Source organism: Nicotiana tomentosiformis, chromosome 1 (assembly GCF_000390325.3).
Source record: "Nicotiana tomentosiformis chromosome 1, ASM39032v3, whole genome shotgun sequence".
Classification (NCBI taxonomy): Eukaryota; Viridiplantae; Streptophyta; class Magnoliopsida; order Solanales; family Solanaceae; genus Nicotiana; species Nicotiana tomentosiformis.
In genome coordinates this window covers 22,683,216-22,709,511 of record NC_090812.1, presented here as the reverse complement: position 1 = coordinate 22,709,511, position 26,296 = coordinate 22,683,216, and the positions used below count along the sequence as shown (strand labels likewise).

The following is a 26,296-nucleotide window of genomic DNA, read 5'->3' as shown; positions in this document are numbered from 1 at the left end:
AGGGACTATGTGACGGTATCTCTGGAGATCCCCTGTTGTGTTTCTGTGTACTGAGTTGTTACCTTCTATGCTTTCATTGTTGTTAAATTTCAGCCTTTATTTTATTGCAGTATTACACTCTATATGGTTTTATTATATATTTACTAGTAGGGCCCTGACCTGACCTCGTCACTTCTCGATCGAGGTTAGGCTTGGCCCTTACTGGGTACCGATTATGGTGTACTCATTCTACTCTCTACACATGTTTTTCGTGTGCAGATCTAGATGCACCTTATCAGCCTCACTATTAGTGAGCCGGGACAGCTTTGTAGACTTCAAGGTATATCTGCCGCGTCCGCAGACCTCGGAGTCCCCTTCTACTCTTTCTCATGTCCATTATCTTCTGTATTGTTCCTTATTAGACTCTGATGTATAGAGACACTAGATTTTTCCTTCTGTAGTTTGTGATTCACGTTGTTCCGGGTTTTGGGATTTGTTGTGTATTTTTGAATAGTTGGTACAATTTATAGTTTTATTTCATTATTACGCAAAATATTAGGCTTGCCTAGTTGTAAAGACTAGGTGTCATCACGACGTCACACGGAGGAGAAATTGGGTCGTGACAAGTTGGTATCAGAGCTCTAGGTTCGTAGGTGTCGTGAGTCACAAGCCGATTTATAGAGTCTCGCGGATCGGTACGGAGACGTCTGTACTTATCTTAGGGAGGCTATGGAACTGTTAGAAAAAATTCACTACTATGATTCCTTGTCGTGCGAAAATTGTTGACTTCAGAGATTCTAAATTTCTGTATTCTATTTTATCACAGATGGTGAGGACACGTACAAGCGGATCTGATGAAGAGGCACTCGTGCCCCTTCTTGAGCCGCAAGAGGCCGGGGCCGGGGTAGAGGCCAAGGACGTCCACGTGGTGCAGCCAGAGCACCCACACGAGCTGCTACAGAGGAGCCCCCAGTAGCTCCAGTTAGAGGGAAGACACATGAGGTACCTGTTTCTCCACCAGCCCTGCAGGAGACTCTAGCCCAGTTTCTGAGCATGTTCAGCACCTTAGCTCAGGCTGGATTGATTCCACTTGCCCCTGCCACATCTCAGTCCGGGGGAGGAGCAAAGACTCCCATCGCCGGTACTCCAGAGCAGCGGGTTTAGGTCGACCAGGTTCTAGAGATTGTGCTAACGTAGCCGGTAGCTCCAGCTCAGCCCGAGGTTAGGGCAGCAGCTTCTGAGGCGGATCAGCTCATACTTGAGAGGTACAAGAAGTACCAATCACCTACTTTCAGCGGATTGGCTACAGATGATGCTCAGATTTTTCTGGAGGAGTGTCATCATATTCTCCGTACTATGGGCGTAGCGGAGATGAGCGGGGTTTCTTTTACTACATTCCAGCTTAGAGGAGCAGCCTATCAGTGGTGGCGTGCTTATGAGTTGAGTAGTCCGGCTAGGCAACTTCACTTACATGGACTCAGTTCTCGGACATGTTTTTGAGAGAGTATGTCCCTCATAGCCTCAAGGACTCATGGCGCACGGAGTTTGAGCAGTTACGCCAGGGTGCTATGACTGTGTCAGAGTATGCAGTTCGCTTTAGTGATTTGGCCCGACATGCATCGGCCTTAGTTGCCACAGTTCGAGAGAGGGTTCTACGGTTTATTGAGGGACTCCAACCCAGCATCCGGAGTAGTTTGGCCAGGGAGTTGGAGATGGATATTTCTTATCAGCAGCTTGTGAGTATTGCCAGGAGGTTTGAGGCATGTTTGCCCGAGATAGAGAGGAGAGGGAGGCCAAGAGGTCTCGAGAGACTAGTTATTATTTTGGAGCTCGTGTCCCAGTAGCTCGCCATGGTAGGGGTTATATGAGCCGCCCCGTTCATTCAGCTCTTCCAGCCGCCAGCGGTGTTCCAGCTCCTTTTAGACCCCAGGAGCCTTATTATGAACCGGCAGTATCTAGCATGCCTCCTGCATGGGGTGTTCCTAGCGGCCAGTCTAGCAGACCTGGATCGAGCCAGTCACAGCAGCCACGCCCTCCCAGAGCTTATTTTTAGTGTGGCGACACTCGCCACATAGTGAGGGATTGCCCCAGGTTTAGGAGGGGTGCACCTCCACAAACTTTTCAACCACAACATGCTCCACCGGGTCCTTAGGCTATGATTACAGCACCAGCTTCCACCCCAACTGCTCAACCAGCTCGAGGTGGAGGTCGGGGAGGTAGAGGTCGCCCTAGAGGGGGAGGCTAGGTCATATTTGGGCATATCTCGAGATTCTTTGAGTTATCCTACTTATGTATCTACTCCTATGGGAGATTCTCTTGTTGTGTACCGCGTGTATCGGTCGTGTTTGATTGCTCTTAGTGGTTTTGAGACCAGAGCTGATTTATTATTTCTCAGCATGGTGAACTTTGATATTATTTTGGGCATGGACTGGTTGTCGCCTCATTATGCTATTCTTGATTGTCATGCTAAGACCGTGATGCTGGCTATGCCAGGTTTACCACGGTTAGAGTAGAGAGGTACCTTGGAGTACACTCCCAGCAAAGTTATTTCATTTCTTAAAGCTCAACGAATGGTTGAGAAGGGGTGTGACGCGTATCTAGCTTATGTGAGAGATGTCAGTATTCATACCCCTGCAGTTGAGTCAGTTCCAGTAGTGAGGGACTTTCTAGATGTATTTCCAGCTAATCTTCCGGGCATGCCGCCCGACAGAGATATTGATTTTGGCATTGATTTGTTGCCGGGCACTCAGCCCACATCTATTCCTCCATATCGTATGGCTCCTCCTGAGTTAAAGGAGTTGAAGGAGTAGTTACAGGAATTGCTTGATAAGGGCTTCATTCGGCCTAGTGTGTCACCTTCGGGTGCTCCTGTCTTATTTGTGAAGAAGAAGGATGGTTCTATGTGGATGTGTATTTATTACCGCCAGTTGAACAAAGTCACAGTGAAGAACATGTATCCATTGCCTCGTATTGATGACTTATTTGATCAGTTACAGGGTGCCAAAGTGTTTTCTGAAATTGACTTACGTTCAGGCTATCATCAGTTGAAGATTCGAGAGCCAGATGTCCCAAAAACTGCTTTCAGGACTCGGTATGGTCATTACGAGTTCCTTGTGATGTCTTTTGGGCTGACCAATGCCCCAGCAACTTTTATGCACTTGATGCACAGTGTGTTCCGGCCTTATCTTGAATCATTCATCATTGTGTTTATTGACGACATTCTGGTATACTCCCGGAGTCGGGAGGATCATGAGCAGCACCTGAGGACTGCACTTCAGACCCTGAGACAAAAGAAGTTATATGCAAAATTTTCAAAGTGTGAGTTTTTGTTATACTCGGTGGCATTCTTGGGTCACATAGTATCTAGTGAGGGGATCCGTGTGTACTCGAAGAAGATTGAAGCAGTGCAGAGTTGTCCCAGGCCGTCCTCAACTACAGAGATTCAGAGTTTTCTTGGTTTGGCGGGGTATTACCATCGCTTTGTAAAGGGATTCTCATCTATTGCAGCACCTATGACCAGGCTGACCTAGAAGGGTGCTCCGTTCAGGTGGACAGAGGAATGTGAGGAGAGCTTTCAGAAGCTCAAGAAAGTTTTGACTACAGACCCAGTATTGGTATTACCTATAGGTTCGGGGTCTTATACTGTATATTGTGATGCATCGCGGATTGGTATCGGCGCGGTGTTGATGAAGGATGGTAGGGTGGTTGCCTACGCATACAGACATCTCAAGGTGCATGAAAAGAACTATCATGTCCACGACCTTGAGTTCGTAGCTATTGTTCATGCCTTGAAGATATGGAGGCATTATTTGTAAGGTGTTCTTTGTGAGATTTACACAGATCATCGAAGTTTGCAGCATCTGTTTAGGCAGAAAGATCTTAACTTACGTCAACGGAGGTGGTTGGAGATACTTAAGGATTATGATATCACTATTTTGTACCACCCTGAGAAGGCCAATGTGGTGGCCGATGCTTTGAGTCACCGGGTAGAGAGTTTGGGGAGTTTAGCATATCTACCAGCAGCAAAGAGGCCATTGGCGTTGGATGTTCGGGCCTTAGCCAGCCAGTTTGTGAGTTTGGATATTTCTGAGCCGAGTCGAGTATTGGCTTGTGTAGTCTTTCAATCTTCTCTTTATGATCGTATCAGGGAGCATCAGTATGATGACCCCCATCTGCTTGTCCTTAAGGATATGGTCGAGCACGGTGATACTAAGGAGGTCACTATTGGAGATGATGGTGCATTGAGGATGTAGGGAAGGCACAATGTGTGCCCAATGTAGATGGTTTGCGTGAGTTGATTCTCTAGGAGGCTCACAGTTTGCGGTACTCTATTCATCCGGGTGCCATAAAGATGTATCAAGACTTGAAACAGCATTACTGGTAGAGGATAATGAAAAACAACATAGTAGAGTATGTGGCTCGATGTCTGAATTGCCAGCAGGTAAAATATGAGCATCAGCGACCAGGTGGATTGCTTCAGAAGTTAGAGATTGCGGAATGGAAATGGGAGCGGATCACTATGAATTTTATTGTTGGACTCCCACGGACTCAGCGGAGGTTTGATGCAGTTTGGGTGATTGTGGATAGGCTGACCAAGTCGGCTCATTTCATTCCTGTGATGACTACCTATTCTTTCGAGCAGCTAGCTCAAATCGACATCCATGAGATCGTCAGGCTTTATGACGTACCGGTATCTATTATCTCTTACCGGGGTACGCAGTTTACATCACGGTTCTGGAGAGTTGTACAACATGAGTTGGGTACTCGGATAGAGTTGAGCACAGCTTTTCACCCTCAGACGGACGGGTAGTCCGAGAGCATTATTCAGATATTAGAGAAAATGCTCCATGCGTGTGTGATAGATTTTGGGGGTGCTTGGGGCCAGTTCTTGCCACTTGCGGAGTTTGCTTACAACAACAGTTATTAATCCAGCATTCAGATGGAACCGTATTAGGCTCTATACGGTAGGCAATGTCGGTCCCTAGTGGGTTGGTTTGAGCCCGGCGAGGCCAGATTATTGGGTACGGACTTAGTTCATGATGCCTTGGAAAAGGTGAAGGTGATTCAGGATAGACTTCACACAGTCCAGTCCAGATAGAAGAGTTATGTGGATCGGAAGGCTCGCGATGTAACATTCATGATTGGAGAGTGAGTCTTGCTCTGGGTTTCTCCTATAAAGGACGTTATGAGGTTTGGAAAGAAGGGCAAGTTGAGCCCAAGGTTCATTGGTCCATTTGAGGTATTGCGGCGAGTTGGGGAGGTTGCTTATGATCTTACCCTGCCTCCCAGTCTAGCAGGAATTCATCCGGTATTCCATGTTTCTATGCTCCGGAAGTATCACGGTGATCCGTCTTATGTGTTGGATTTCAACTCAATCAAGTTGAACAAGGATCTATCTTATGTTGAGGAGCCAGTGACTATTTTAGGTAGGCAGGTCAGAGAGCTAAAGTCAAAGAACATTTCTTCTTTGAAGGTTCAATGGAGGGGACAACCAGTTGAGGAGGCAACTTGGGAGACCGAGCATGTTATGCGAAGCCGTTACCCCCACCTTTTCACCACTTCAGGTATGTCTTTATGCTCATTCGAGGACAAACGATTGTTTTTAAAGGGGGAGGATGTAACGACCCGGCTGGTCGTTTTGAGAGTAATAGCCCTGATCCCTTATTTACTGCTTCTCCCATATCTGATTCTACCATTGAGACTTGCCGGGATGTTTCGTTTTGGTTTTTGGAGTGATTTGGAACACTTAGTCCCTAAACGAAAGCTTAAGTCTTAGGATTTTGACCGTAGTCAAAAGTGTGTAAAGACGACTCCGAAATGGAATTTCGTCGGTTCTGTTAGCTCTGTTGGGTGATTTTGGACTTAGGAGAGTGTCTGGATTGTGTTTTGAAGGTGCGTAGCTTATTTAGGCTTGAAATGGCGAAAGTCGAATTTTTGGAGATTTGGATCGGTAGTGGAAATTTTGATATCGGGGTCGGATTCCGATTCCGGAAGTTGGAGTAGGTCCGTAATGTCGAATAAGACTTGTGTGCAAAATTTGGGGTCAATCGAATGTGGTTTAATTGATTTTGGCATCGGTTATCGAATTTGGAAGTTTCAAATTCTTTAAGTTTGAATCGGATGATGATTCGTGATTTTAGCATTGTTTGATACAATTTGAGGGCTCGACTAAGTTCGTATAGTGCTTTAGGATTGGTTGGTATGTTTGGTCGAGGTCCCAGAGGCCTCAGGTGAGTTTCGGGTGCTTAACGGATTGAGTTTGGGACTTATGCAATTGCTGGAGCTGTTGCACCTAGTGTAATCGCACCTGCATACTTTGGGCCGCAGAAGCGGCCATGGAGCCGCAGAAGCGATTTTGACCCTGTCCAGCTAGGACCGCATGTGCGTCCATAGATCCGCAGAAGCAGACGCGCATAAGCGGAAGAGAAGTGCAGGTGCGGGCTCGCAGAAGTGGCCCTTGTTCGCAGATGCGGACTCAGTCCCCCTTAAGTGATTTTCGCACCTGCGATGAAATTTCCGCAGGTGCGGTTGAAGGCTCGCAGGTGCGAGATGTCTGGACAGAACACTTAAATGTAAGTGTTCGCGATTTTTGCTCATTTTCAACATTTTGAGCTCGGGTTTGGCGATTTCTTGAGAGCATTTTTGAGGGGTCTCTTGATGTATTTTCCCACCTAATTAGTGTGTATTTAAGGTGGAAATTTGGAATTTGAGGCTAGGGATTTGGAACTTTGATTTGTGGATTTAGAGGACCATTTGTTGTCGGATTTTAGTAAATTTGATATGGCTAGACTCGTGAGTGAACGGGTTTTCGTATTTTATGACTTTTACCCTATTCCGAGAAAAGGGCCCCACGGGCGATTTTTGAGTTAATTTCGTAATTTTCGTTAAATTGTTGATTTCGTTAATTAGATGAGTCTATTATTGTTGTATTTATGATATGTAATTATGTTTGGCTAGATTTGGGCCATTCGGAGTCGGGTAATCGAGGAAAGGGCATTCTTACGGATTGATTGAGCTTGACTCGAGGTAAGTGGCTTGCCTAACTTTGTGTGGGGGAAATCCCCTTAAGATTTGGAACTATTGTGATATGTGAGCGCCGTATAAGTGAGGTGACGAGTACGTACACGTGCTAGTTGTGGAAAAACTCGATTTTCTTACTGAGCAGCAATCTTGTTTTCCTTTTATTTTGAGTTATACCATTTTTATGAGTATTAATCTATTTTCATTCTTAATTGAGTTATTCCCATTTGCGTAGCTATCCTGTTTAGTCTAATACAACATGTATGTTACTCTGTGCAGCATGCTTAGTGAATTTTCTCGTTCTCCCTTGACTGGTACCAAGTCTAAATCGTAAGATTTCGTGATGTAGTTACATTTCTATTGTTTGCGCTGCATATTTACTTTGGGACTACCGAACGGTGTTCCGAGAGATCCACATGTACTACATATTTACTTTGGGACTATGAGAAGGTATTCTGGGAGATCCCCCTGTCTTGCATATTTACTTTGGGACTACGGAACGGTATTCCAGGAGATCCCTCTACACATTTACTTTGGGACTACGGAACGGTATTCTGAGAGATCCCCCTGCACATTTACGTTTGGGACTACGAGACAGTATCTCGGGAGATCCCCTGTTGTGTTTCTGTGTACTGAGCTGTTACCTTATATGATTTCATTGTTGTTAAATTTCAGCCTTTATTTTATTGCGGTATTACACTCTATATTGTTTTATTATATATTTACCAGTAGGGCCCTGACCTGACCTCGTCACTACTCGACTGAGGTTAGGCTTGGCACTTACTGGGTACCGATTGTGGTGTACTCATGATACTCTCTGTAAATATTTTTCGTGTGTAGATCCAGGTGCACCTTATCAGCCGCACTATCAGTGAGCCGGGACATCTTTGGAGACTTCAAGGTATATCTGCCGCGTCCGCAGACCTCGGAGTACCCTTCTACTCTTTCTCATGTCCATTATCTTCTGTATTATTCCTTGTTAGACTCTGATGTATAGAGACACTAGATTTTTCCTTCTGTAGTTTGTGATTCACGATGTTTCGGGTTTTGGGATTTGTTGTGTATTTTTGAATAGTTGGTTAAATTTTTATTTTTATTTCATTATTCCGCAAAATGTTAGGCTTACCTAGTTGTAGAGACTAGGTGTCATCACGACATCACACGGAGGGGAAATTGGGTCGTGACACCACTTTTATACGCCGCTTAACAGTAACCCATATAACACAACAATTCACACTGACTATTATCACAACAACACAACATCATCAACTCGTAATTACAAATTTTCCGTAGGCCACAACCATTCGAAAGGTACAATAAAGTCAATTAATTTCACAACAGATAGTCCATGACTTAACACAATATATTTAATATCTCAAAAACAACCACAAGGATGGGAAAATAGCTCATCATAGGACAACGACTTCTTTAATCCAAATTTTAGATAAATATATAAATGCCTTAATTTAAACTTATTTGATTAATTATTTGCAGATGAAAAATCCATAATGTGATTATTTCCAAGAAATATCAAATCAACAAACACACGGAATTCCCATAAAAATCCAAGTGGCAATCACACCAAATTATCATATAAAATACAAACTCGATAAACAAGGAATGAGGCATGACAAATCAAGGATTTACTAAGTTCGAACAATTTTCCAATTTAATACATAAGGGCGTCTACGAATTTTAACCGATATAATTTACACATATAAATCAAGTACGAACTCGTCACCACGCGTACATGGTTTTCAATTACACAATTTCCACATAAGACTCAATGCCTAAGGGGTAATTCCCCCACTCAAGGTTAGGCAAGATACTAACCTCGATGAAACTAAACCGATACTTTAAATGATCTTCGCGAGTGAAGACACCTCTGGACGGCTCAAATCTGAAATTCGCCCCTTCATAATACTACGATGGTCCACCACACTAAACAAAATTCAATTTACAACAATGCAACACAATTGCGCCAATATTAGTAAGATTTCTATACTTTAAGTCATTTAGGCATTTTATCAAACATCTAATGTGCATACTTTTCTACAACCTCCTTCAATGGAATTTCTTCACCTAACAATCACCTTCCACACAAATGATTGATCTCACAATCGTCTCAAGGTCATCCACAACTTCCCTTAGCACATGCATGCCTAAGGTTGACAAGTGGGTTGGTCCCGGGCCTAAACGGGCAAATTGGTTTGGTCCCGGGCCGGTCCCAAATTAAATAGGCTTCGCGGTCCCGGGCTTCGTGGTCTTGTTGTAGGAATTAGCCCGGGACCGGGACCACGAACTAATGGTCCCGGGCTAAGTGGGCATGTCCCGGGCTAAGTGGGTCCAAGTGGGCCTAAGTGGTCCCAACGGATATTTTTTTTAAACTTTTATAGAAGTTAGAGAAAAAAAGATGGTAATAAAAAATATCTAAGGCAGTTCCTTGTAAATTATATGTGACCTAAATTTTGTAAATCAATATGTGCCAAAATCCAAGTTACATAATACATACTAATTTTTTTTCATACAGGTTACATGATATCTCTTACAAACTTCATAAATCCATCAAGGTACAGAGGAATTTTTGTTGGCGGTGGCAGAAAAGTAGCTTGGTCATCGTCGCTTCCAGGCGAAGAAGCATCCTCTGCAAGTTCAGCTAGCATTTCTTCATAAGCTTCGTCTGCCTTTGGTTGAGATTCAGCAAGTCCAAAATTTCTTCTTTCCGAACGGATCCAATCTCTGAAAAGTACTGATTTTTTCAAGCTCTCCCTCATAGACGCTCTATAATCATCGAGTTGAAGTCTTGCTTGATTGAAAGAGCTCTCTGATGCTACTGTTGAAGTTTGAATAGTTAAAATGTCTCGTGCCATCCTTGAAAGAATTGGAAAGTATTTTTCTTTGTCCTTCCACCATTCCAAAATATTAAAGGAGTCATCGGGATTCACTTCCTCAATTTCCTGTGACAAATAAACTTCAAGCTCATTTAGTTATGAAAAATCAATAGTAGTAGAATGTTGAGAACCCCTGAAACCCACCCAAGCACTAAGTATTCTTACCCCCGCAGTTCTTTTAGATGATTGAGAATCAGAAGAAGAAGGAGTTGGAATATTTGGTCTAGCCTGATCTAATGCAACCTGATAAGCATTATAAATAGTTTGAGTATTTATTTTAATTGAGGCTATTGCTTCCGGAAGTTTAGACAACTCCTCTTCTTCAAGTGCTAAAAAATTATAATAGTTTCATACCAAAATTGAGGATCTCCTAATTTCATCATAGGATTTAACAAGGCAGCAACACCATAAATAGGGGGAATAGGGAAAAAATATTTTTTAAACTTTTTTCTCATAGAATCAATAGCAAGTTGATAAATTTTCCCACACTCTGAAAAATGAGCAAACAAATTTGCAAGTTCTGCAATATAAACTAAACAGTTAGAAATAGTAGGGTAATATTGCAAAGAAAATTCATTTGTAGCAATATAAATTTTTTAAAAAATCTACAAGCTTTTTAACATTAGCCCAATCCGTATTTGTAAGGTGCTCATCATCATCACTTACATGAGCATTAAACATTGAGTTTATGGGATTTCTATATTCATACGCAACAACTAAACTTTCATACATGTAATTTCATCTAGTTGGACAAAGTGTAGGAACCTTTCTTTCTCTTAGGCCAAATTCATCGCATCTTTAAAACTATTATCTAAGTCTACTTCTATGGTTTGAATAAAAAGCCAATTAAGAGCCATTTTAACCTTTTCAATTTCAATATTTAAAATTCTCATACCATCACCCACAATTAAATGGTAAATATGACAAATACATCTAACATGAAAAATGAAACTGAGTGGTAAGCAAAGCTACAACATTTGTATTACTAGTAGCATTATCCATTGAAACTGACATGATTTTATCAATAATGCAAAAATATCTACAAATATCCGTAACTGTGCTAGCAATAAACTGCCATGTATGACGTGAATTAGTTATTTTATAAGCAATAATGCGCTTTTGCATTATCCAATCCTCATCAATCCAATGACTGGTAAAAGTAAGGTAATCACAATCATTACCACTTCTACCAATATCAGTTGTAATAGCAACACAATAATTTATATGAGTAAATAAATAGCGTAAATATTGTTCATATTCATGTTTATATTTATAAATATTGCTATTTACGGTTGTGCGAGGATAACCTTTATAAGTAGGATTAAAATAAATTATAATATAATGCACAAAGTGAGGGTTAGAAGGAAAATTATAGGGTAAGCACATAACAGTAAGCATTTTTGCCAATTCTTCCCGATCTGTTTTTGGATCATAATATAAAATACCACCGGTAACAGTGTTAATTCCCGATTGAAATTTATTTGATCTGGTACTAGGGTCAGCCTGACTAGGAGTAGGTACACTTCTCCCCTCGGCCAAAACTTTCATACAAAGATATTTGGCTTTATCTTGAGGGTATATCAATATGTATCTAGCCAAAGTTCCCGCCCCTCTCCCCCTCCCCCCCCCCCCCCGACCTCTAAAATATTTAAAAGCTAACTCATTGCCACAAGTTTTACACTTAGCCATATTTTGATGAATTAGTTGAGTTAAAAAATGGCCAAACAATAGATGTTTCTGTGCGTTTGGTACGTTGTCTAGAAAAAGTAGGGGTAGTAACAGGAGGTTCAGACGGGGCATCATTTGGATTATCATTAGTTGGGTTAACTTTAGGAGCAGGACTAGTGAGTGTATCGTCATCCGGATGTGTTTCATCAAAATCTATTTCCTCCTTATCATTTTCATCAATAGTTGGATTAGAATAAAGAGCATTCATTAATTCATGGTCTAATTGTTCACCAGCTCCAACATTATGGCAAAATAGACTCTCAGTAAATTATAATAAACTATTATCACTATTAAGAATAGCAGGTGTAGGACGGGTACGGGGTTTGGGTCGGCGAGCCGGGGGAAGTGGAGGAGGAACATATTGGCCACTAGATTCGCCACTCTTGGATTTTCCCTTATTTTTACCAAATTGTTTTTTTAAGAAAGACATCATAATTAATCAAAGAATAGAAAATAAATAAAAAAAACAAAACTATAATATTAAAAATTAAGAGTTGGAACGAGTTTACCGAATTGACGAACAACTTGTTGAAAATTGATTATCGTTGAAGACCTGAAGACTTCAATTCACCAACTTCACAATTGTTTCACAAATTATAATAATAAAATAAGCAATAATAGCAATTATAGAAGAAAAATAGAGAGATATTGAGAGAGATTGATGATTTTGTGAGAAAACTAAAAGAATGAGGGGGTATTTATAGTTGAAAAAAGGGAAAAAGTGTAATTATAAAAAGTTTGGGGTTAAAACAAAGTTGGAGAAGGAGGTTAAATGGCTATTTTATAAATAGCCAACGACTATTTTTGAAAGGCCAACGGCCAAATTTTTGCAATCCCAAACGCTCAGATATTTTTTTAAATTATGATCGTTGGGACCGTTTGTCCGAGTCCGATATCTCCAATACCTGGCTCTGGACAAAAATATGCAGAAGTGTAGTATGAGTACACCACAGTCGATACCCAGTAAGTATCAAGACTAACCTCGGTGGAGTAGTGACGAGGTATAGTCAAGACACTCACTAGTCTAATAACCTATGCAATATAGTATACAAAAATAATAGAAAACAAATAGCATTGATAGCAATAATAATCAACTAGTGATGTAAACAGCAAGGCAACAAGACACCCAAATTATTACTCAAACGAATAAGAAGCACAAGTACACCCAATAAAACAAGTCCTTCAACATAAATCCTTCACATATATATCTTTTGAATAAATACTCCCCGAATGTATTTCTTTAAATAAACATCCTTCGAATATAAAACTCTTTCAAATAAATATCTTTCGAATATACTTCTTTCAAATAAATATCTTTCGAATATACTTCTTTCAAATAAATATCTTTTGAATATAATTCCTTCGAATTAAAGTCACTTTGTGACACCTCGTTTCATAATCATAAAACACGGATCTCAGCCCACTTTCATATTTTCGTAATACGGGTCTCAACCCACTTTCATATTTTCACGACACCTTGTGCCCATATTTCTGTCAACACTGAACGAACAACTCATGCGCCAATAATAAAAATCATTATATTTCTCCGGCACCTCATGCTCATATTTCATATCACATCTGCACGGAAAGTTCACGTGCCAATAACATAATCATTATGTTTCCCTGGCAACTCGTGCCCACATTTTATATCACATCTACACGGACAGTTCACGTGCCAATAACATAATCCGCCCGGCAATAGCCACAGGCTCATAATTTCAACATGAATCAGACTATTATCAAGATACCAAACAACAAGACAAGTTGCACAAGAGATAAAAATAAACACAAGTAGAATCGTAACATTACACAAAAAAATCATCAACACAATAATCCCACATCAACAAATAAAAAATCATCAACATAATAACCCCACATCATCACATATCATCCCGGAAAATAGCCACAGTTATCTCTCTTATAGCCACCCTTATCACTCCTATAATTGCCTCTCTTAGCCCTATGCAATAGCCACCCTTATCGTTCCTATAGTGTAATGACCCGGCTTGTCGTTTCGAGGGTTATAGCGCCATTTCCCCCATTTCTGCTTCTTTTGTGCTTTACAACTGTATTATGTCCTACCGGGTTGGTTGGTTTGGGTCTGGAGTAGTTTCAGAGTGAATTGAGACACTTAGTCTCTTAATTGGAAGCTTAAGTTGGAAAAAGTCGACCGGATGTCAACTTTTGTGTAAATGACCTCAGATTTGTATTTTGATGGTTCTGTTAGCTCCGTTAGGTGATTTTGGACTTAGGAGCACGTCCGGAATGTGATTTGGACCTCTGTGGTAGAATTAGAGTTGAATTGGCGAAAGTTATAATTTTGGCGACTCTTGCCGGCAGTGGAAATTTTGATATCGGGATCGGAATGGAATTCCGAAAGTTGGAGTAGGTTCGTGATGTCATTTTTGACTTGTGTGTAAAATTGAGGTCAATGGGGCGTGGTTTGGTAGGTTTCGGCGTCGTTTGTAGAATTCGAAAGTTTAGAAGTTCTTTAGGCTTGAATTCGGGTGTAATTTGGTGTTTTGATGTTGATTGGAGCGATTTGAATGTTCGACTAAGTTTGTATCGGTTTATAGGACTTGTTGGCATGTTTGGTTGAGGTCCCGAGGGCCTCAGGGTGATTTCGGGTGGTTAACGGCCTGTAGGGAGTTAAGGAAATGTAGTTGAAGCTGCTGCTACTGGTGTAACCGCACCTGCGGAGTGGGAACCGCAGGTGCGAGTCCGCAGAAGTGAAGAAGAAGCCACAGATGTGTCCAAGAAGAAGCTCTGTAGGAGTCGCAGGTGCGAAGATTTTCCCGCACCTACGAGGGTCGCAGATGCTGGCACTTGGGCGTAGGTGCGAAGGATAGCCACAAGTGCGATGGATTCCCGCACCTGTGATAGGCGATGATGCGATCTTGGGGCGCAAGAGCGAGGTCAAGCTTTTTAAGTGAAATCCGCACATGCAATGGAATTTTCGCATGTGCGGCATCGCAGAAGTGACAAGAGGACCGCATGTGCTGTATTTCCTGGCAGAAAAACACCAGCTCGAGGGTTGGACTTTCATTTTCGATTTTGGACTTGAGAAGCTCGAGAGAGAGGCAAGTTTTTGCGGAAGGAAAACATTGGGGTAAGTAATTTTAACCTGGATTGGTCTAAATTTCGTGAATCTATGGCTTTCTCCATCATCTAATTAGGGATTTGAGTTGTAAATTTGGGGGGAAATGGTAGAAACTTCATAGGCTAAAATTTCGAGTTTTGGAAGGTGATTCGAGGTTGGATTCGAGTAATTCTTGTGTGGTTGGACTCGTGAGTGGATGTGTGTTCATATTTTGTGCCTTTTGTCGTATTTCGAGACGAGGGCCTGGGGGCCCGTTTTGAGCCTATTTCGGATTTTACTTATAATTTCATGTTTCTCTTGTGGAATTGATTTTTTTAGCCTACATTAATTATATCGTACTGCTTGTGGCTAGATTGGGCGTTTGGGGATTGATTCGAGGGGCAAGGGCATTGCGGAGTAGGATTTCTATATGATTGAGGTAAGTAACAGTCTTAAATCTGGTTTTGAGGGTATGAAACCCTGAGAATTGGTATGATTTGAGTGTTTGGAGGTGACGCACATGCTAGGTGACGGGTGTGTGAGCGTGTACCATCAGGGATTGTGACTTGGTCCATCCCGTGAGACTATAAAGTTGAATAGCCATTGTTATTACTTGTTTTTATTTATTTTTGAGCAATTGACTGCCTTTCACGTTAGAAACCAAGCTTAGGCCATATCATATCACTGTTGGGACCTGCAGCATTCGTATACTTGTTGAATTAACTGCTAATTATTGTCTTGTACTCAGTCACAGTGTTACTTGTGTGTTATATCTCTGTTCCCTCTCATTTCTTGTTGATACTTGTTGTATTCTTTGTTTGGGCTGATTATTATGATATTCTGTGAGCCCGAGGGAGTGGAGAGGTTAGTGACTGAGATAGGGCCTGAGTGCCGAGTTGTGAACTATGTGAGGGTATATGGATCGGGTTGCACGCCGCAACAAGCCTTATAGCTATTTATGGACTGTGGATCGGGTTGCACATCGCAACTAGCCTTATGGCTACTTATATGATTAGGTCGGGCTGCACGCCGCAGTGATATAGCGCTTGGGCTGGAAGGAGCCCCTCCGGAGTCTGTACACCCCAGTGAGCGCAGGTACCTATTGAGAGTGTGTATTGAGGGCTGAGAGCCGAGAGTATGAGATGATGAGATAAGTTGAGTGACTGCTGCCTTGAGATGCTATACTTGCTTTTATTTATTGTTGCACTTAGTTGCTATCTGATGTTGTTGTGAAATTTCTGGAAGATTCATATCTGATTTACTTGAGCTCGAACTGATTTGACTTATAGGCTTTGAAAGCATGTTCACTCTTTACTGAAAGCTTTTGAAATGATCTGTATTATTATAGTTCGTCACTGCTTCTCAGCTCCTTATTTAATTCGGTTACTTTTTGAGTTGGTTGTACTCATGCTACACCCTGCACTTCATGTGCAAATCCAGGTGTGTACGGTTCTGACGGTCGCTGAGTTTGTGCGCGGGCTGATTATCGGAGACTTACGAGGTAGCTGTCGGCGTCCACAGTCCTTGTTTCTCCTTTCTTATTATCTTTTCTCTCTTGTATTGGCATTTGACACATATTGTAGTAGACTCTGTTTCTAGATTAGTTATTAGATGCTCATGACTTAGTGACACCCCAATGTCGGGCTTTTTTTCCGCACTTATGTTTTATTTGGATTTTACCCCCATTTTTATGAAAAACTCTAATTATTTTAAATGTCTTAATTCATTTCTGTTAAATTTTGAAAGTGTTTTGGAAAGGTCATCTTGCCTAGTATTACGATAGGCGCCATCACGATGGGTTAGGTTTTGGGTCGTGACATATAGCCACCCTCATCGCTCCTATAGTCACCCTTATCGCTCCTATAATAGCCTCCCTTATCACTTCATCCAGAAAATATCCCAACACCCATAACAACAATGAAATGCCACCCTTATGCCCACATAATGTCAACAATGGAATGCCACCCTTATACGTCACTTAACAATAACCCATATCACACAATAATTCACATAGAATATTATCACAACATCATCAACTCGTATTTACAAATTTTTCGTAGGCCACAACCATTCCAAAGGTACAATAAAGTCAATTAATTTCACAACAGATAGTCCACGGCTCAACACAATGTATATAATATCTCAAAAACAACCACAAGGATGGGAAAATAACTCATCATAGGACAACGCCTTCTTTAATCCAAATTTTAAATAAATATATAAATGCCTCAATTTAAACTTATTTAATTAATTATTGGCACATGGTATTAAATCTTATATCCGAGTTGTCCGCGACGTTCTTCATCACTTCATCGATTTTATTTTTTAGTTTCTTCAATCACGATATCCTCTGACGGTTTCCATGGTTTAGATGGAGCTTGGGATTTTCTACAAATTTTGATTCTACAGAATCAGGTTTCATCTTCTTTGAGTTTAATCAAGGAATTCCGGTAACATCTCTTTGTTTTCTCATAGTAATTGATTGATAGTCCAAGTTTTGTGCCCTAATTTGAAAATATTTCATATCTCTGTTTTTGGTCTTCTATGTATTTGATATGAACATTTGGGTGTATATGTTGAGAAAGCTTACTGAGACATTGTTGTGTGTATCAAAATGTTTCAACCACTATTTCTAATTTTGATTTGCAAGCATGGCCCCAAACTCGACTTCTACCTCCTCGCCTACGTCTGCTGCAATTCCCCTTAATGCCTCACTTGATCCTTCCCATCCTTTGTATGTACATGCATAGGATAATCCGGGAGTTACACTGGTAACTGTCCCTTTCTCTGGTACTGGTTATGTATCTTGGAGAAAAAATATTCTTATTGCTCTGTCTGCTAAGAACAAGGTTGGGATGGTTAATGGGACAATAACTCAGTCACCTCCTGACTCTCCTTTGTATGATCACTGGCTAAGATGCAATGACATGGTCTTTGCATGGTTGAGCAACTCAGTGTCTACGGATATTGCTGACAGTGTACTTCATTGTGATACTGCAAGGGATGTTTGGAAGGATATAAAGGAGAGATATGGTCAGTCTAATGCTAGTAGGTACTACCAAGTTCAAAGAGAAATTGGTTGAGTCTCTCAGGGTTCTAGTGATATTGCTAGTTATTACAATAGGTTAAGAAAACTATGGGATGAGTTAAAGATTGCTTTATTTGGTCCAGCTTGCACTTGTGGAACAGAACCACAATGTAATGAGGGACAAAAGCTCATTCATTTTCATACTGTGTTGAATGAAACATACTTTAATATTAGGAGTAACATTCTTATGATGATTCATGTACCTTTCTTGGGTAAAGCCTATTCTATGTTATTACATGATGAGAGTCAAAGGGAAATTCAAGCTTTAGGGTCTCCATTTCTTTCAGAATCAACTTCTTTTCATGCCAAGTCCACTCCTATTCAAAACACTTTAGCAAATAAGTATTATTCTCAGAAAATCAGTTTTGAGAATAAAAAGACAAACATTATGTGTGAATATTATAGAAAACCTGGTCATTCTGTTGAAAAGTATTATAGGCTGCATGGGTTTCCTCCCGACTTCAAATTCACCAAAGGGTAGAAAACTATAGCATGTGTTCAGTTGGATGATCCTAGAACTGATTCTCTTTCAACTCCTAAAGTCTTACCTTGAAGTCCAGTTCATGGGTTCAGTAAAGAGCAGTATCAATATTTCATGAGTCTATTTCAATAATATTGGCTCTTCTGCTATGGGAGCATTTGCAGGTGTGTTCTGTAGCTTTGTTGTATATTCTGTTACTTTATGTTGTGCTTCTGAATTAAAGGTTAATACTTGGATTCTAGATTTAGGATCTACCAATCATATGACCCTACATAAAGAACTCCTACACAATATTCAAGCCTTACCTTTTTCTTATTTTGTAACACTTCCAAATGGGTACAAAGTAAAAGTCAATTACACTGGTTCTTTAAAACTGTGTAATGATCTCATTCTAGTAAATGTTCTTTTAGTTCCTTTTTTTCAATTCAATTTGGTTTATGTTCCACAATTAGTTGATCAATTTCACTGTACAACCCTCTTTACCAATATTTCTTGTTGTATACAGGCCCCTTCTCTGAAGAGGCCACTGAAAACTGGTAGAGCTACTAGTGGGTTGTATGTCATTCATTCAGCTCTTATTGTGGCACAGTCTGTTTCATATGTAAATACCATATCAGCTACTTTTTCATCTCTTTAATGTGATTATAATGCTTGTACCACTACTTGTAATCATGTTTCTTCTATCAATAAAGCTGATCTTTTCTGGCATCAAAGACTAGGACATATGCCATTTAATAGAATGAAATCTATTTCATTTCTTACTGAAAAATTATCTTCAAAACAATCTTTTATTTGTCATGTTTATCCTTTAGCTAGACAACAAAGGCTTTCATTCCCAGATAGTTCTATTAAGTCTACTCATTCTTTTCAACTTGTACATATTGATCTATGGGGTCCTTATCATACAAGAACATATAATGGTTTTAGGTATTTCTTGACTATTGTTGATGACTTTTCAAGGGTGACCTGGACACACTTACTTTCCTGTAAGAGTAATGCTTTTTCTGTTATCAAAGCTTTTGTTTTCATGGTCCAAAATCATTTTAATTCTAAAGTTCAAACAATTAGGTCTGACAAAGCTTTTGAGTTAGGCTCCAGTACTCAAATTTCTTCTTATTCTACTGATTTTGGTATTCTTCATCAAACCAGAATCCGCCACACTCCTCAACAAAATGGGGTGGTTGAGAGGAAACAGGAAACATCAAGAGCACTTTTATTCCAATCTAAACTACCTGTCAAATATTGGGGTGATTGTGTGCTTACTGCCACCTACCTAATCAACAGGTTTCCCTCTAGTGTTTTACACAATTTGTCACCTTTTGAGAAATTTCATGATCATCCTTCTATGTATTCTCACCTAAGAACTTTTGGTTGTATTTGTTATGCTACTCTACCAAAGTTAGGTAGGGATAAATTCCAACCTAGAGCATCTCCATGTGTGTTTCTAGGTTATCCTTTAGGAAAGAAATGGTATAAGTTGCTCAATCTTACATCTCATTCCATTCTATTCTCTAGGGATGTTATTTTTCATGAGCATATCTTCCCTTATCATTCTTCTGCACCTCCTACTTTTTCCAATTCTCATAATTCCTTTACAGATGTTTTACATACCTTCACAACTTTTGCACCTTCCCCTGTCCAGGTTCCTCACTCTATCTCACCTGTGGCTCATTCTCCTCATATTCCCCATTCCTCCTCTTCTCCTCCTTCTACTACCCTTTCTGTTGTTCTTTATCCTGTACTCCTTAGGAAATCCACTAGAGAATCTAACATACATGCCTATCTTCAAGACTATGTCTGCTACTCAGCCATTCCTACTTTTCCTGTGAATTCCAAGGTTACCTCTACTGAGATTCACATGCATGAACCTCAGTTTTATCATCAAACATCACCTTATCCTTCTTGGCAGGATGCTATGATTAAAGAATTTCAAGCCTCGCAGGCAAATCAGACTTGGGACATTATCCTTTTGCCTCTAGGAAAGAATTCAATAACATGTAAATGGGTATATAAAATCAAACAAAAGTTCTGATGATTCAATTGAGAGATACAAGGTAAGATTAGTGATTAGGGGTGATTCTCAGAAAAAGGGAAAAGACTATTTTGAAACTTTCAGTCAAGTTGTCAAGATCACAACTGTCAAGTGCCTTCTTACCTTGGCAGTGAAGCATGGTTGGGCAGTCCACCAGTTGGATGTCAACAATGCTTTTCTACATGGAGATCTTCATGAAGAGGTGTACATGAAAATCCATTTGGGTTTGACTGTTGATCTTTCTTCTTCTGATCCTCCTTTGGCTTGCAAGTTGAAGAAATCCCTCTATGTCTAAAGCAGGATTCCAGACAATGGTTTGCAAAGCTCTCAAAGTCTCTCCTTTCCAGAGGTTACTCTCCTAACAAAAATGACTCTTCTTTGTTCACCAAAATCACTGCCTCCTCCATTGTCCTTTTGGTGGTATATGTAGATGATAACCTTTTAGATGGAGACAATGATCAAGAGACGGAAGACCTGAAAGTTTTTTTAGATCAGCAGTTCAGAATCAAAGATTTTGATTCTATTCATTATTTCCTTGGTCTTGAGGTTTCTCTGGTAGAAGAAGGTGGTTATGTGGTCCATAAACACAAATATACAACTAACCTTCTATCTGAATTTCACTGTTTGGATGTTAAACCTGTTATCACCCCTCTTGAACTCCTGACCAAGCTTCATATTGACTATGGTGATCCTATTTCTGATCCTTCTACCTACAGAAGGTTGATAGGCAAGCTAAACTTTTTGCAGCACACCAGGCCTAACATCTCCTTCTCTGTTCAATATTTGAGTCAATTCATGGTGTCTACTAAAGTTCCTCATATGTTGGATGCACTACATGTTCTCAGATATCTTGCAAATGACCCTGCTCAGGGTATCTTACTCAGCAGCTCTTCTTATTTTACCCTAAAGTCTTATTCTGATTTAGACTGGGCTACCTGCCCTATCTCCAGGAGATCTGTTACTGATTATTTTGTTCTTCTTGGTAATTCTCCTTTTTCTTGGAAGTCCAAGAAGCAGCCTACTGTCTCCTTAAGCTCTACTGAAGCTGAATATAGAGCCTTGAGACAGGTGGTTGCTGAGGTCTCTTAGTTGCTTAGGCTTCTTGCTGATATGGGTTTGCCTATTACCTCTCATGTTTCTATTTTTTGTGATAGCCAGGATGCTGGGTATATTACCAGAAATCCAGTTTTTCATGAGAGTACCAAACACATTGAAGTGGATTGTCATTGATGTTCTTTCTTCTGGGATGATTTCTCTTCAGCATGTGCACACTTATGCCCAAATGGTTGATATGCTTACCAAGGTCTTAACAGGTGTTCCTCATCATAGACTTCTCTGCAAGCTTGGTGTTCACTCACCCTCCATCTTGAGGAGGGGGGGGGGGGTGATAGACCCTTAACGCTAAGCCTAGAACCTGGCTGAGCTTCTACAGATTGGGCCTATTCCTTACTAGGCCAACTTTCATTTTGTAATACAAGGACCCGACCCTTATCCGGTTAATTATAATTTTAGCTACTATTACTTGTACATATATATAGAGTTAGTTGACTCTATTCTTAGTTAAAAGATCAGATTTTATTTGGCCCAATCTCTCTCATGTCTTCTCTCTCACTGACTTAGACGATTAAGGTTTACTCTTTGATCTAATCTCAAATTTCTCGATAATTTTCATGGCTTAACATAGGGTTATATGTTACTTAATAGAGAAAGATGAGAAATCTCATCTTAAATTGGGATGAATTACAATTTGTGGTATTAATGATTTTTTTTTTTTTTTGCAAACCTTGATATTAGTATTGAGCTATGGTGGGCTTTCAGCGGCACACGGGATAAGTTAGATTAGTCGGACCAGTTGGTACCTGACACTAGATAGTTAAACCAAGGGAGGGAGGGAGGGACAAACAATCATGCAAATATTTAGTATTTTTGAAGATGGTGTAATACCAGTTATCTGAATCAGGAATTGCATATTTCTGTATTTTCACAAACAGGGATAAATTGGTAATATGCTGCTGACTAGTGAGCTTCAAAATAAGGCTTGAAAAGCCCTATAAAACCTTAGTCCAATAAATCTTGCAATTATAAATGTTATACAATGTTAGGCTACATGTACGAAGGGTACATGGAGTTGTGTGGAAGCATCTATAGTTTTCTGAGCGGACTTGTATATATCTAATATGAGCGGATAAATTATCTTATACATAGTAAGAAAATTAATATGAGCAGAAAATTATCTAATATATCTGCAATGCCACTTAATTCGATACAATGCCGAGCATTCTCAGCTTCAACTTATCTGAGATTGCAGTTGCTATATTTTTCTCAGTTGACAGTGATAGGTGTTGATCATATCGACCATTATAGCAAGGGTGAACTGGGCATGAGGACAACATAACATTTGAATCCCCTAAACTAGATCATGTATCTACCATCTACTCTGTTTATCTGCCAAATTTAGTCTTATTAATGGTCCAATTAATTTTTTTTTCAGTTGTAGCCAGATCTTTTCTTCAAAAGTTATTCAAGTATTCGGCTCAATTGAATACTTATATTCTCACCAATTGAAATGTTTACTCTTCCGCACAAATATATCCTTTTATTTTATCGTGTTTACTTTTCTTCGGGAAATAAGCTTGGGAGAAGTTAGCGGCTATGAACACTGAACATGGGATTTTATGTGAGAATCAAGCTTGTACTCCATATATTCGACTTTAGATTTCATCTACAAGTAAAAATAACTTGCTAAAAGAAAAAAGAAAAGAAGAGGCTATGAAGCCAAATAAATGATATGAGAGGAAAAGAAGTTGCTCGTTATATATATGTGTGTGTATACCAAGTTTATGACATAAGATATCAACATAGTTGTTAGATGCTTAATTTGTTGTATTCTAATTCCTGACAACACCTCTTACGATTGCTGCAAATTGTGTTTCTTATCATGATTTAAATATTCTCTAATGCATTTATTCTATTCTTCTGATTTTGTTCAGTTCCGAGGCCTTATAAAGGCACGCAGGCCTAGAGAAAGATATGTGTTGTTTAAATTTGATTGATATCGTCATACATGTGCTCTGTTAAAATATTGCACTCTTTTTAAAATTCAAAAAAATAACTCTTTTTGTGATATTAAACCATAAGAAGTGGAGAAAGGGTTAAACTTTAATCTGATTCTCTTTTTATCTGGATGTAGGTGTGATGCCCTTTTCTGCTAGGTAACTTGTGCTCCAAATATTTCTTAAGTCCTAGTAAAATACAACTATATAGTAATATATTTTTCAAAAAATTAACACAATAATATGAGATAATTCATAGCATTATACTAAAATATTCAATAGCAAAGATAAAATAATAAAATTACATAAAATAAATATTGCTAATTAATAAGCCATAATAAAAATTAACATAATCTAAAAATACTATATTGGTCATGCTAAAATAAGTATAGCTAATAAGTACTAATATTAATTACATAACTAAGCACTAAAAAAAAAGATAAACTAAGTTATGCATTTTCATTATAAATCAATGTAAAACTAAAATAATTATCCAACACTATCGTCATTCCTAGTATTGAATTAATTTCTTTTGTTAGCATTAGTTTGACTTTTTTTAGTTAAAACCAAACCAAACCAATTATGACCGGGTTTTATTTTTCAATACCAAACCACATTGGATTTTTTTTTCCGATTTGACTCGAATTAACGGTTTGATGCGGTTTATCGGTTTTATTTGTACACCCCTACCACATTTTATGAGAATTTCCAAGTTTCTTCCAAGCTTCCAGAATTCCGTCCAGGCTTAATTTACTGCTCAAGTAATGTCAACATACACTACTTGTGATTATTTTTTGCAAAATACAATGTGAAATAACACATGTATAAGCTACATCTAAATAATAACACGTAAAATGCCCAAACTCTTTTTAACTAACTCTTTTTAACTTGCTTAGTTTACCGTCTCTTAAGTTGTTATTTTTCATGTGTTTTTAGTACTCCCTATCATAATTTTTCATTCCCAAGACTCAAACATGATATCTCAGGTTAAGATTGGGAAAAATAAAGTAGTCTTTCTTTACGCAAAGAAAAAGTGGATAGTGACAGTGAATGGTAAGCATACCACTCCCGCTGCAGCAAGAACTAAGCAATTGTTTTTTTTTTCGCTTGTACTTTGTTCCAAAGAGGGATGAATATAACAAACAGTAAACTTATTTTTATTCCATAACGAGCCATAACATATCCTCATCCAATACACCACACTAAAATGGAGAGGAAAACCAGTCGGAAACATTACCTATTTATGTGACACAAGTAGTTCACATAACCATAACTATTTGTAGATTAATAGTTTGCTACTATTCTTTTAGTTGTTATCCCACCAGAATTGTGATTGGAGGTAATCCACAACTTTCTTGTCAAGTTGGAATGCTTTCGTAAGAACATCAGGATTGATTGGTGGGTCTGAACCAAATACTGCATTCGCGATAGTGATGACTCCTGGATTTTGACTACTGAGTCCAGCAAATGCAACAGCCTTAGTCTTTCCCACATTAAATTGAAAATGAATGAGACCTATTGGGAAAACGAACACATCTCCAGGATTTAAAATCTTGGTAAAGAGCTTGTTCTTCATATTTGGACCAGGGTTTGAAAGGACAAAGCCAACGTATAGTGTACCCTCAAGAACAGCAAGAATCTCAGTTCCTCGGGGGTGTGTATGAGGTGGGTTGAGACCATATGGTGCATAATCAATGCGCGCTAATGAAATGCCCAGAGTGTTGAGTCCAGGTAAGTTGCCGACGTTCACAGCAGTTACAGCAGATCCAAGTTGATTTGAGGTATTTCCAGGTATGTTTAGACCCGATTTAAAGAAATCATTTGCCATAACCTGCTTTGGATCCTTGCAAATTTTTCCGTTCACAAAAACTGCAAAGGAAATTTTAATTAATTAAAAAAAAAGACATAAAACTTCATAAAAATTGCTAAGAGCAGATTGATTTTTGAGTTTAAAGTAATTATTTGATCATATACCAGCAGCCATGGAGTCATCAACAGCAACACAAATATCCTGCAAAGGACTAGGATCAAATGCATGGCTCATTGAAAATAACACAGCCATTGTTGCAATGGTTAATTTCAATACTTTGAGAGCCATTTCTACTAGAAACTATCTTATGAAACTATTCAAATGATCTTTTTCCGTTGTTGATTTGTGACAAACATAATAAGAAAACATTTCGTATTTATAGATGAATATTTTGTTTGAATTGGTCGTCAATTTCCCCTAATCAAATTGTGGATTAGACTTCTGCATTACCAAGTCATCAATGGTAAATTTATTAAACACTTGAATACTGAGGCTTCCTTCAACAACTACACAGACCAAATCTTATTCACCTAGCAGTAGCAGTTAGAGAAATTAAGATTTGATAGAAACTTCCCAAGGAAAAAAAAAGAACGTTTATAACCCCCACTAGATGTAGACTGAGATGCCTTATATTGCACAGACGACCAAATAATGTGTACACAATAATCGGAAATGATTTGTTCTAAATCTTCATTGACATCAGTTAATTACTAAATTACTGATATCCTTGTTAAGTTTGAAAATTATTAGATCAACCACTACATCGATTTATTAAACTACTGTATTAAATTCAAAGTCAAGTAAACCGATGACTACATTGTTCTGCACGTGAGAGGACAATTCATTCATCTCCAACATGACAACCTTGAAATTTCTTATTTTTAAACTAGCACTACGTATTAACAACCTTATCATTGTTATTTTAAAAATGGAGTAACAGAACTAATGAGTGAAAATAAATATTCACGGAATAATATAAAGTTGTTTCTTTGTACGGTCTAGAACATAATTTCCCTTGTCAGAGCATGCAGTTTTTGAGTCCTATATAATACCAAAAAAAAAAAAAAAAAAAAAAAAAAAGGAAAAAAGAAAGAAAGATACAGTAGTAATTAAACCAACAGAAGTCTTCCTCCTT

The 26,296-nt window shown here is 39.2% G+C and overlaps 1 protein-coding gene across 1 annotated transcript; it reads right to left on the bottom strand.

Annotated features, from left to right (window-relative positions):
• Positions 1–24,487: 24,487 nt before the first annotated feature.
• Positions 24,488–25,512, bottom strand: LOC104105841 (germin-like protein subfamily 1 member 17). The gene is made up of 2 exons (XM_070179307.1): positions 25,326–25,512; positions 24,488–25,220 (listed from the first exon to the last, which is right to left on the bottom strand). The coding sequence occupies exons 1-2, from the start codon at positions 25,447–25,449 to the stop codon at positions 24,658–24,660; spliced, it is 687 nt and encodes a 228-aa protein (XP_070035408.1). The 5' UTR covers positions 25,450–25,512; the 3' UTR covers positions 24,488–24,657.
• Positions 25,513–26,296: the final 784 nt, after the last annotated feature.

Excerpts from the sequence above, each read along its gene's own strand:
- LOC104105841 (XM_070179307.1), bottom strand. The coding sequence starts at position 25,449 with ATGGCTCTCAAAGTATTGAAATTAACCATTGCAACAATGGCTGTGTTA. Across the intron at positions 25,221-25,325 it reads TGATGACTCCATGGCTGCTG|TTTTTGTGAACGGAAAAATT; the intron begins GTATATGATCAA and ends TTTCCTTTGCAG.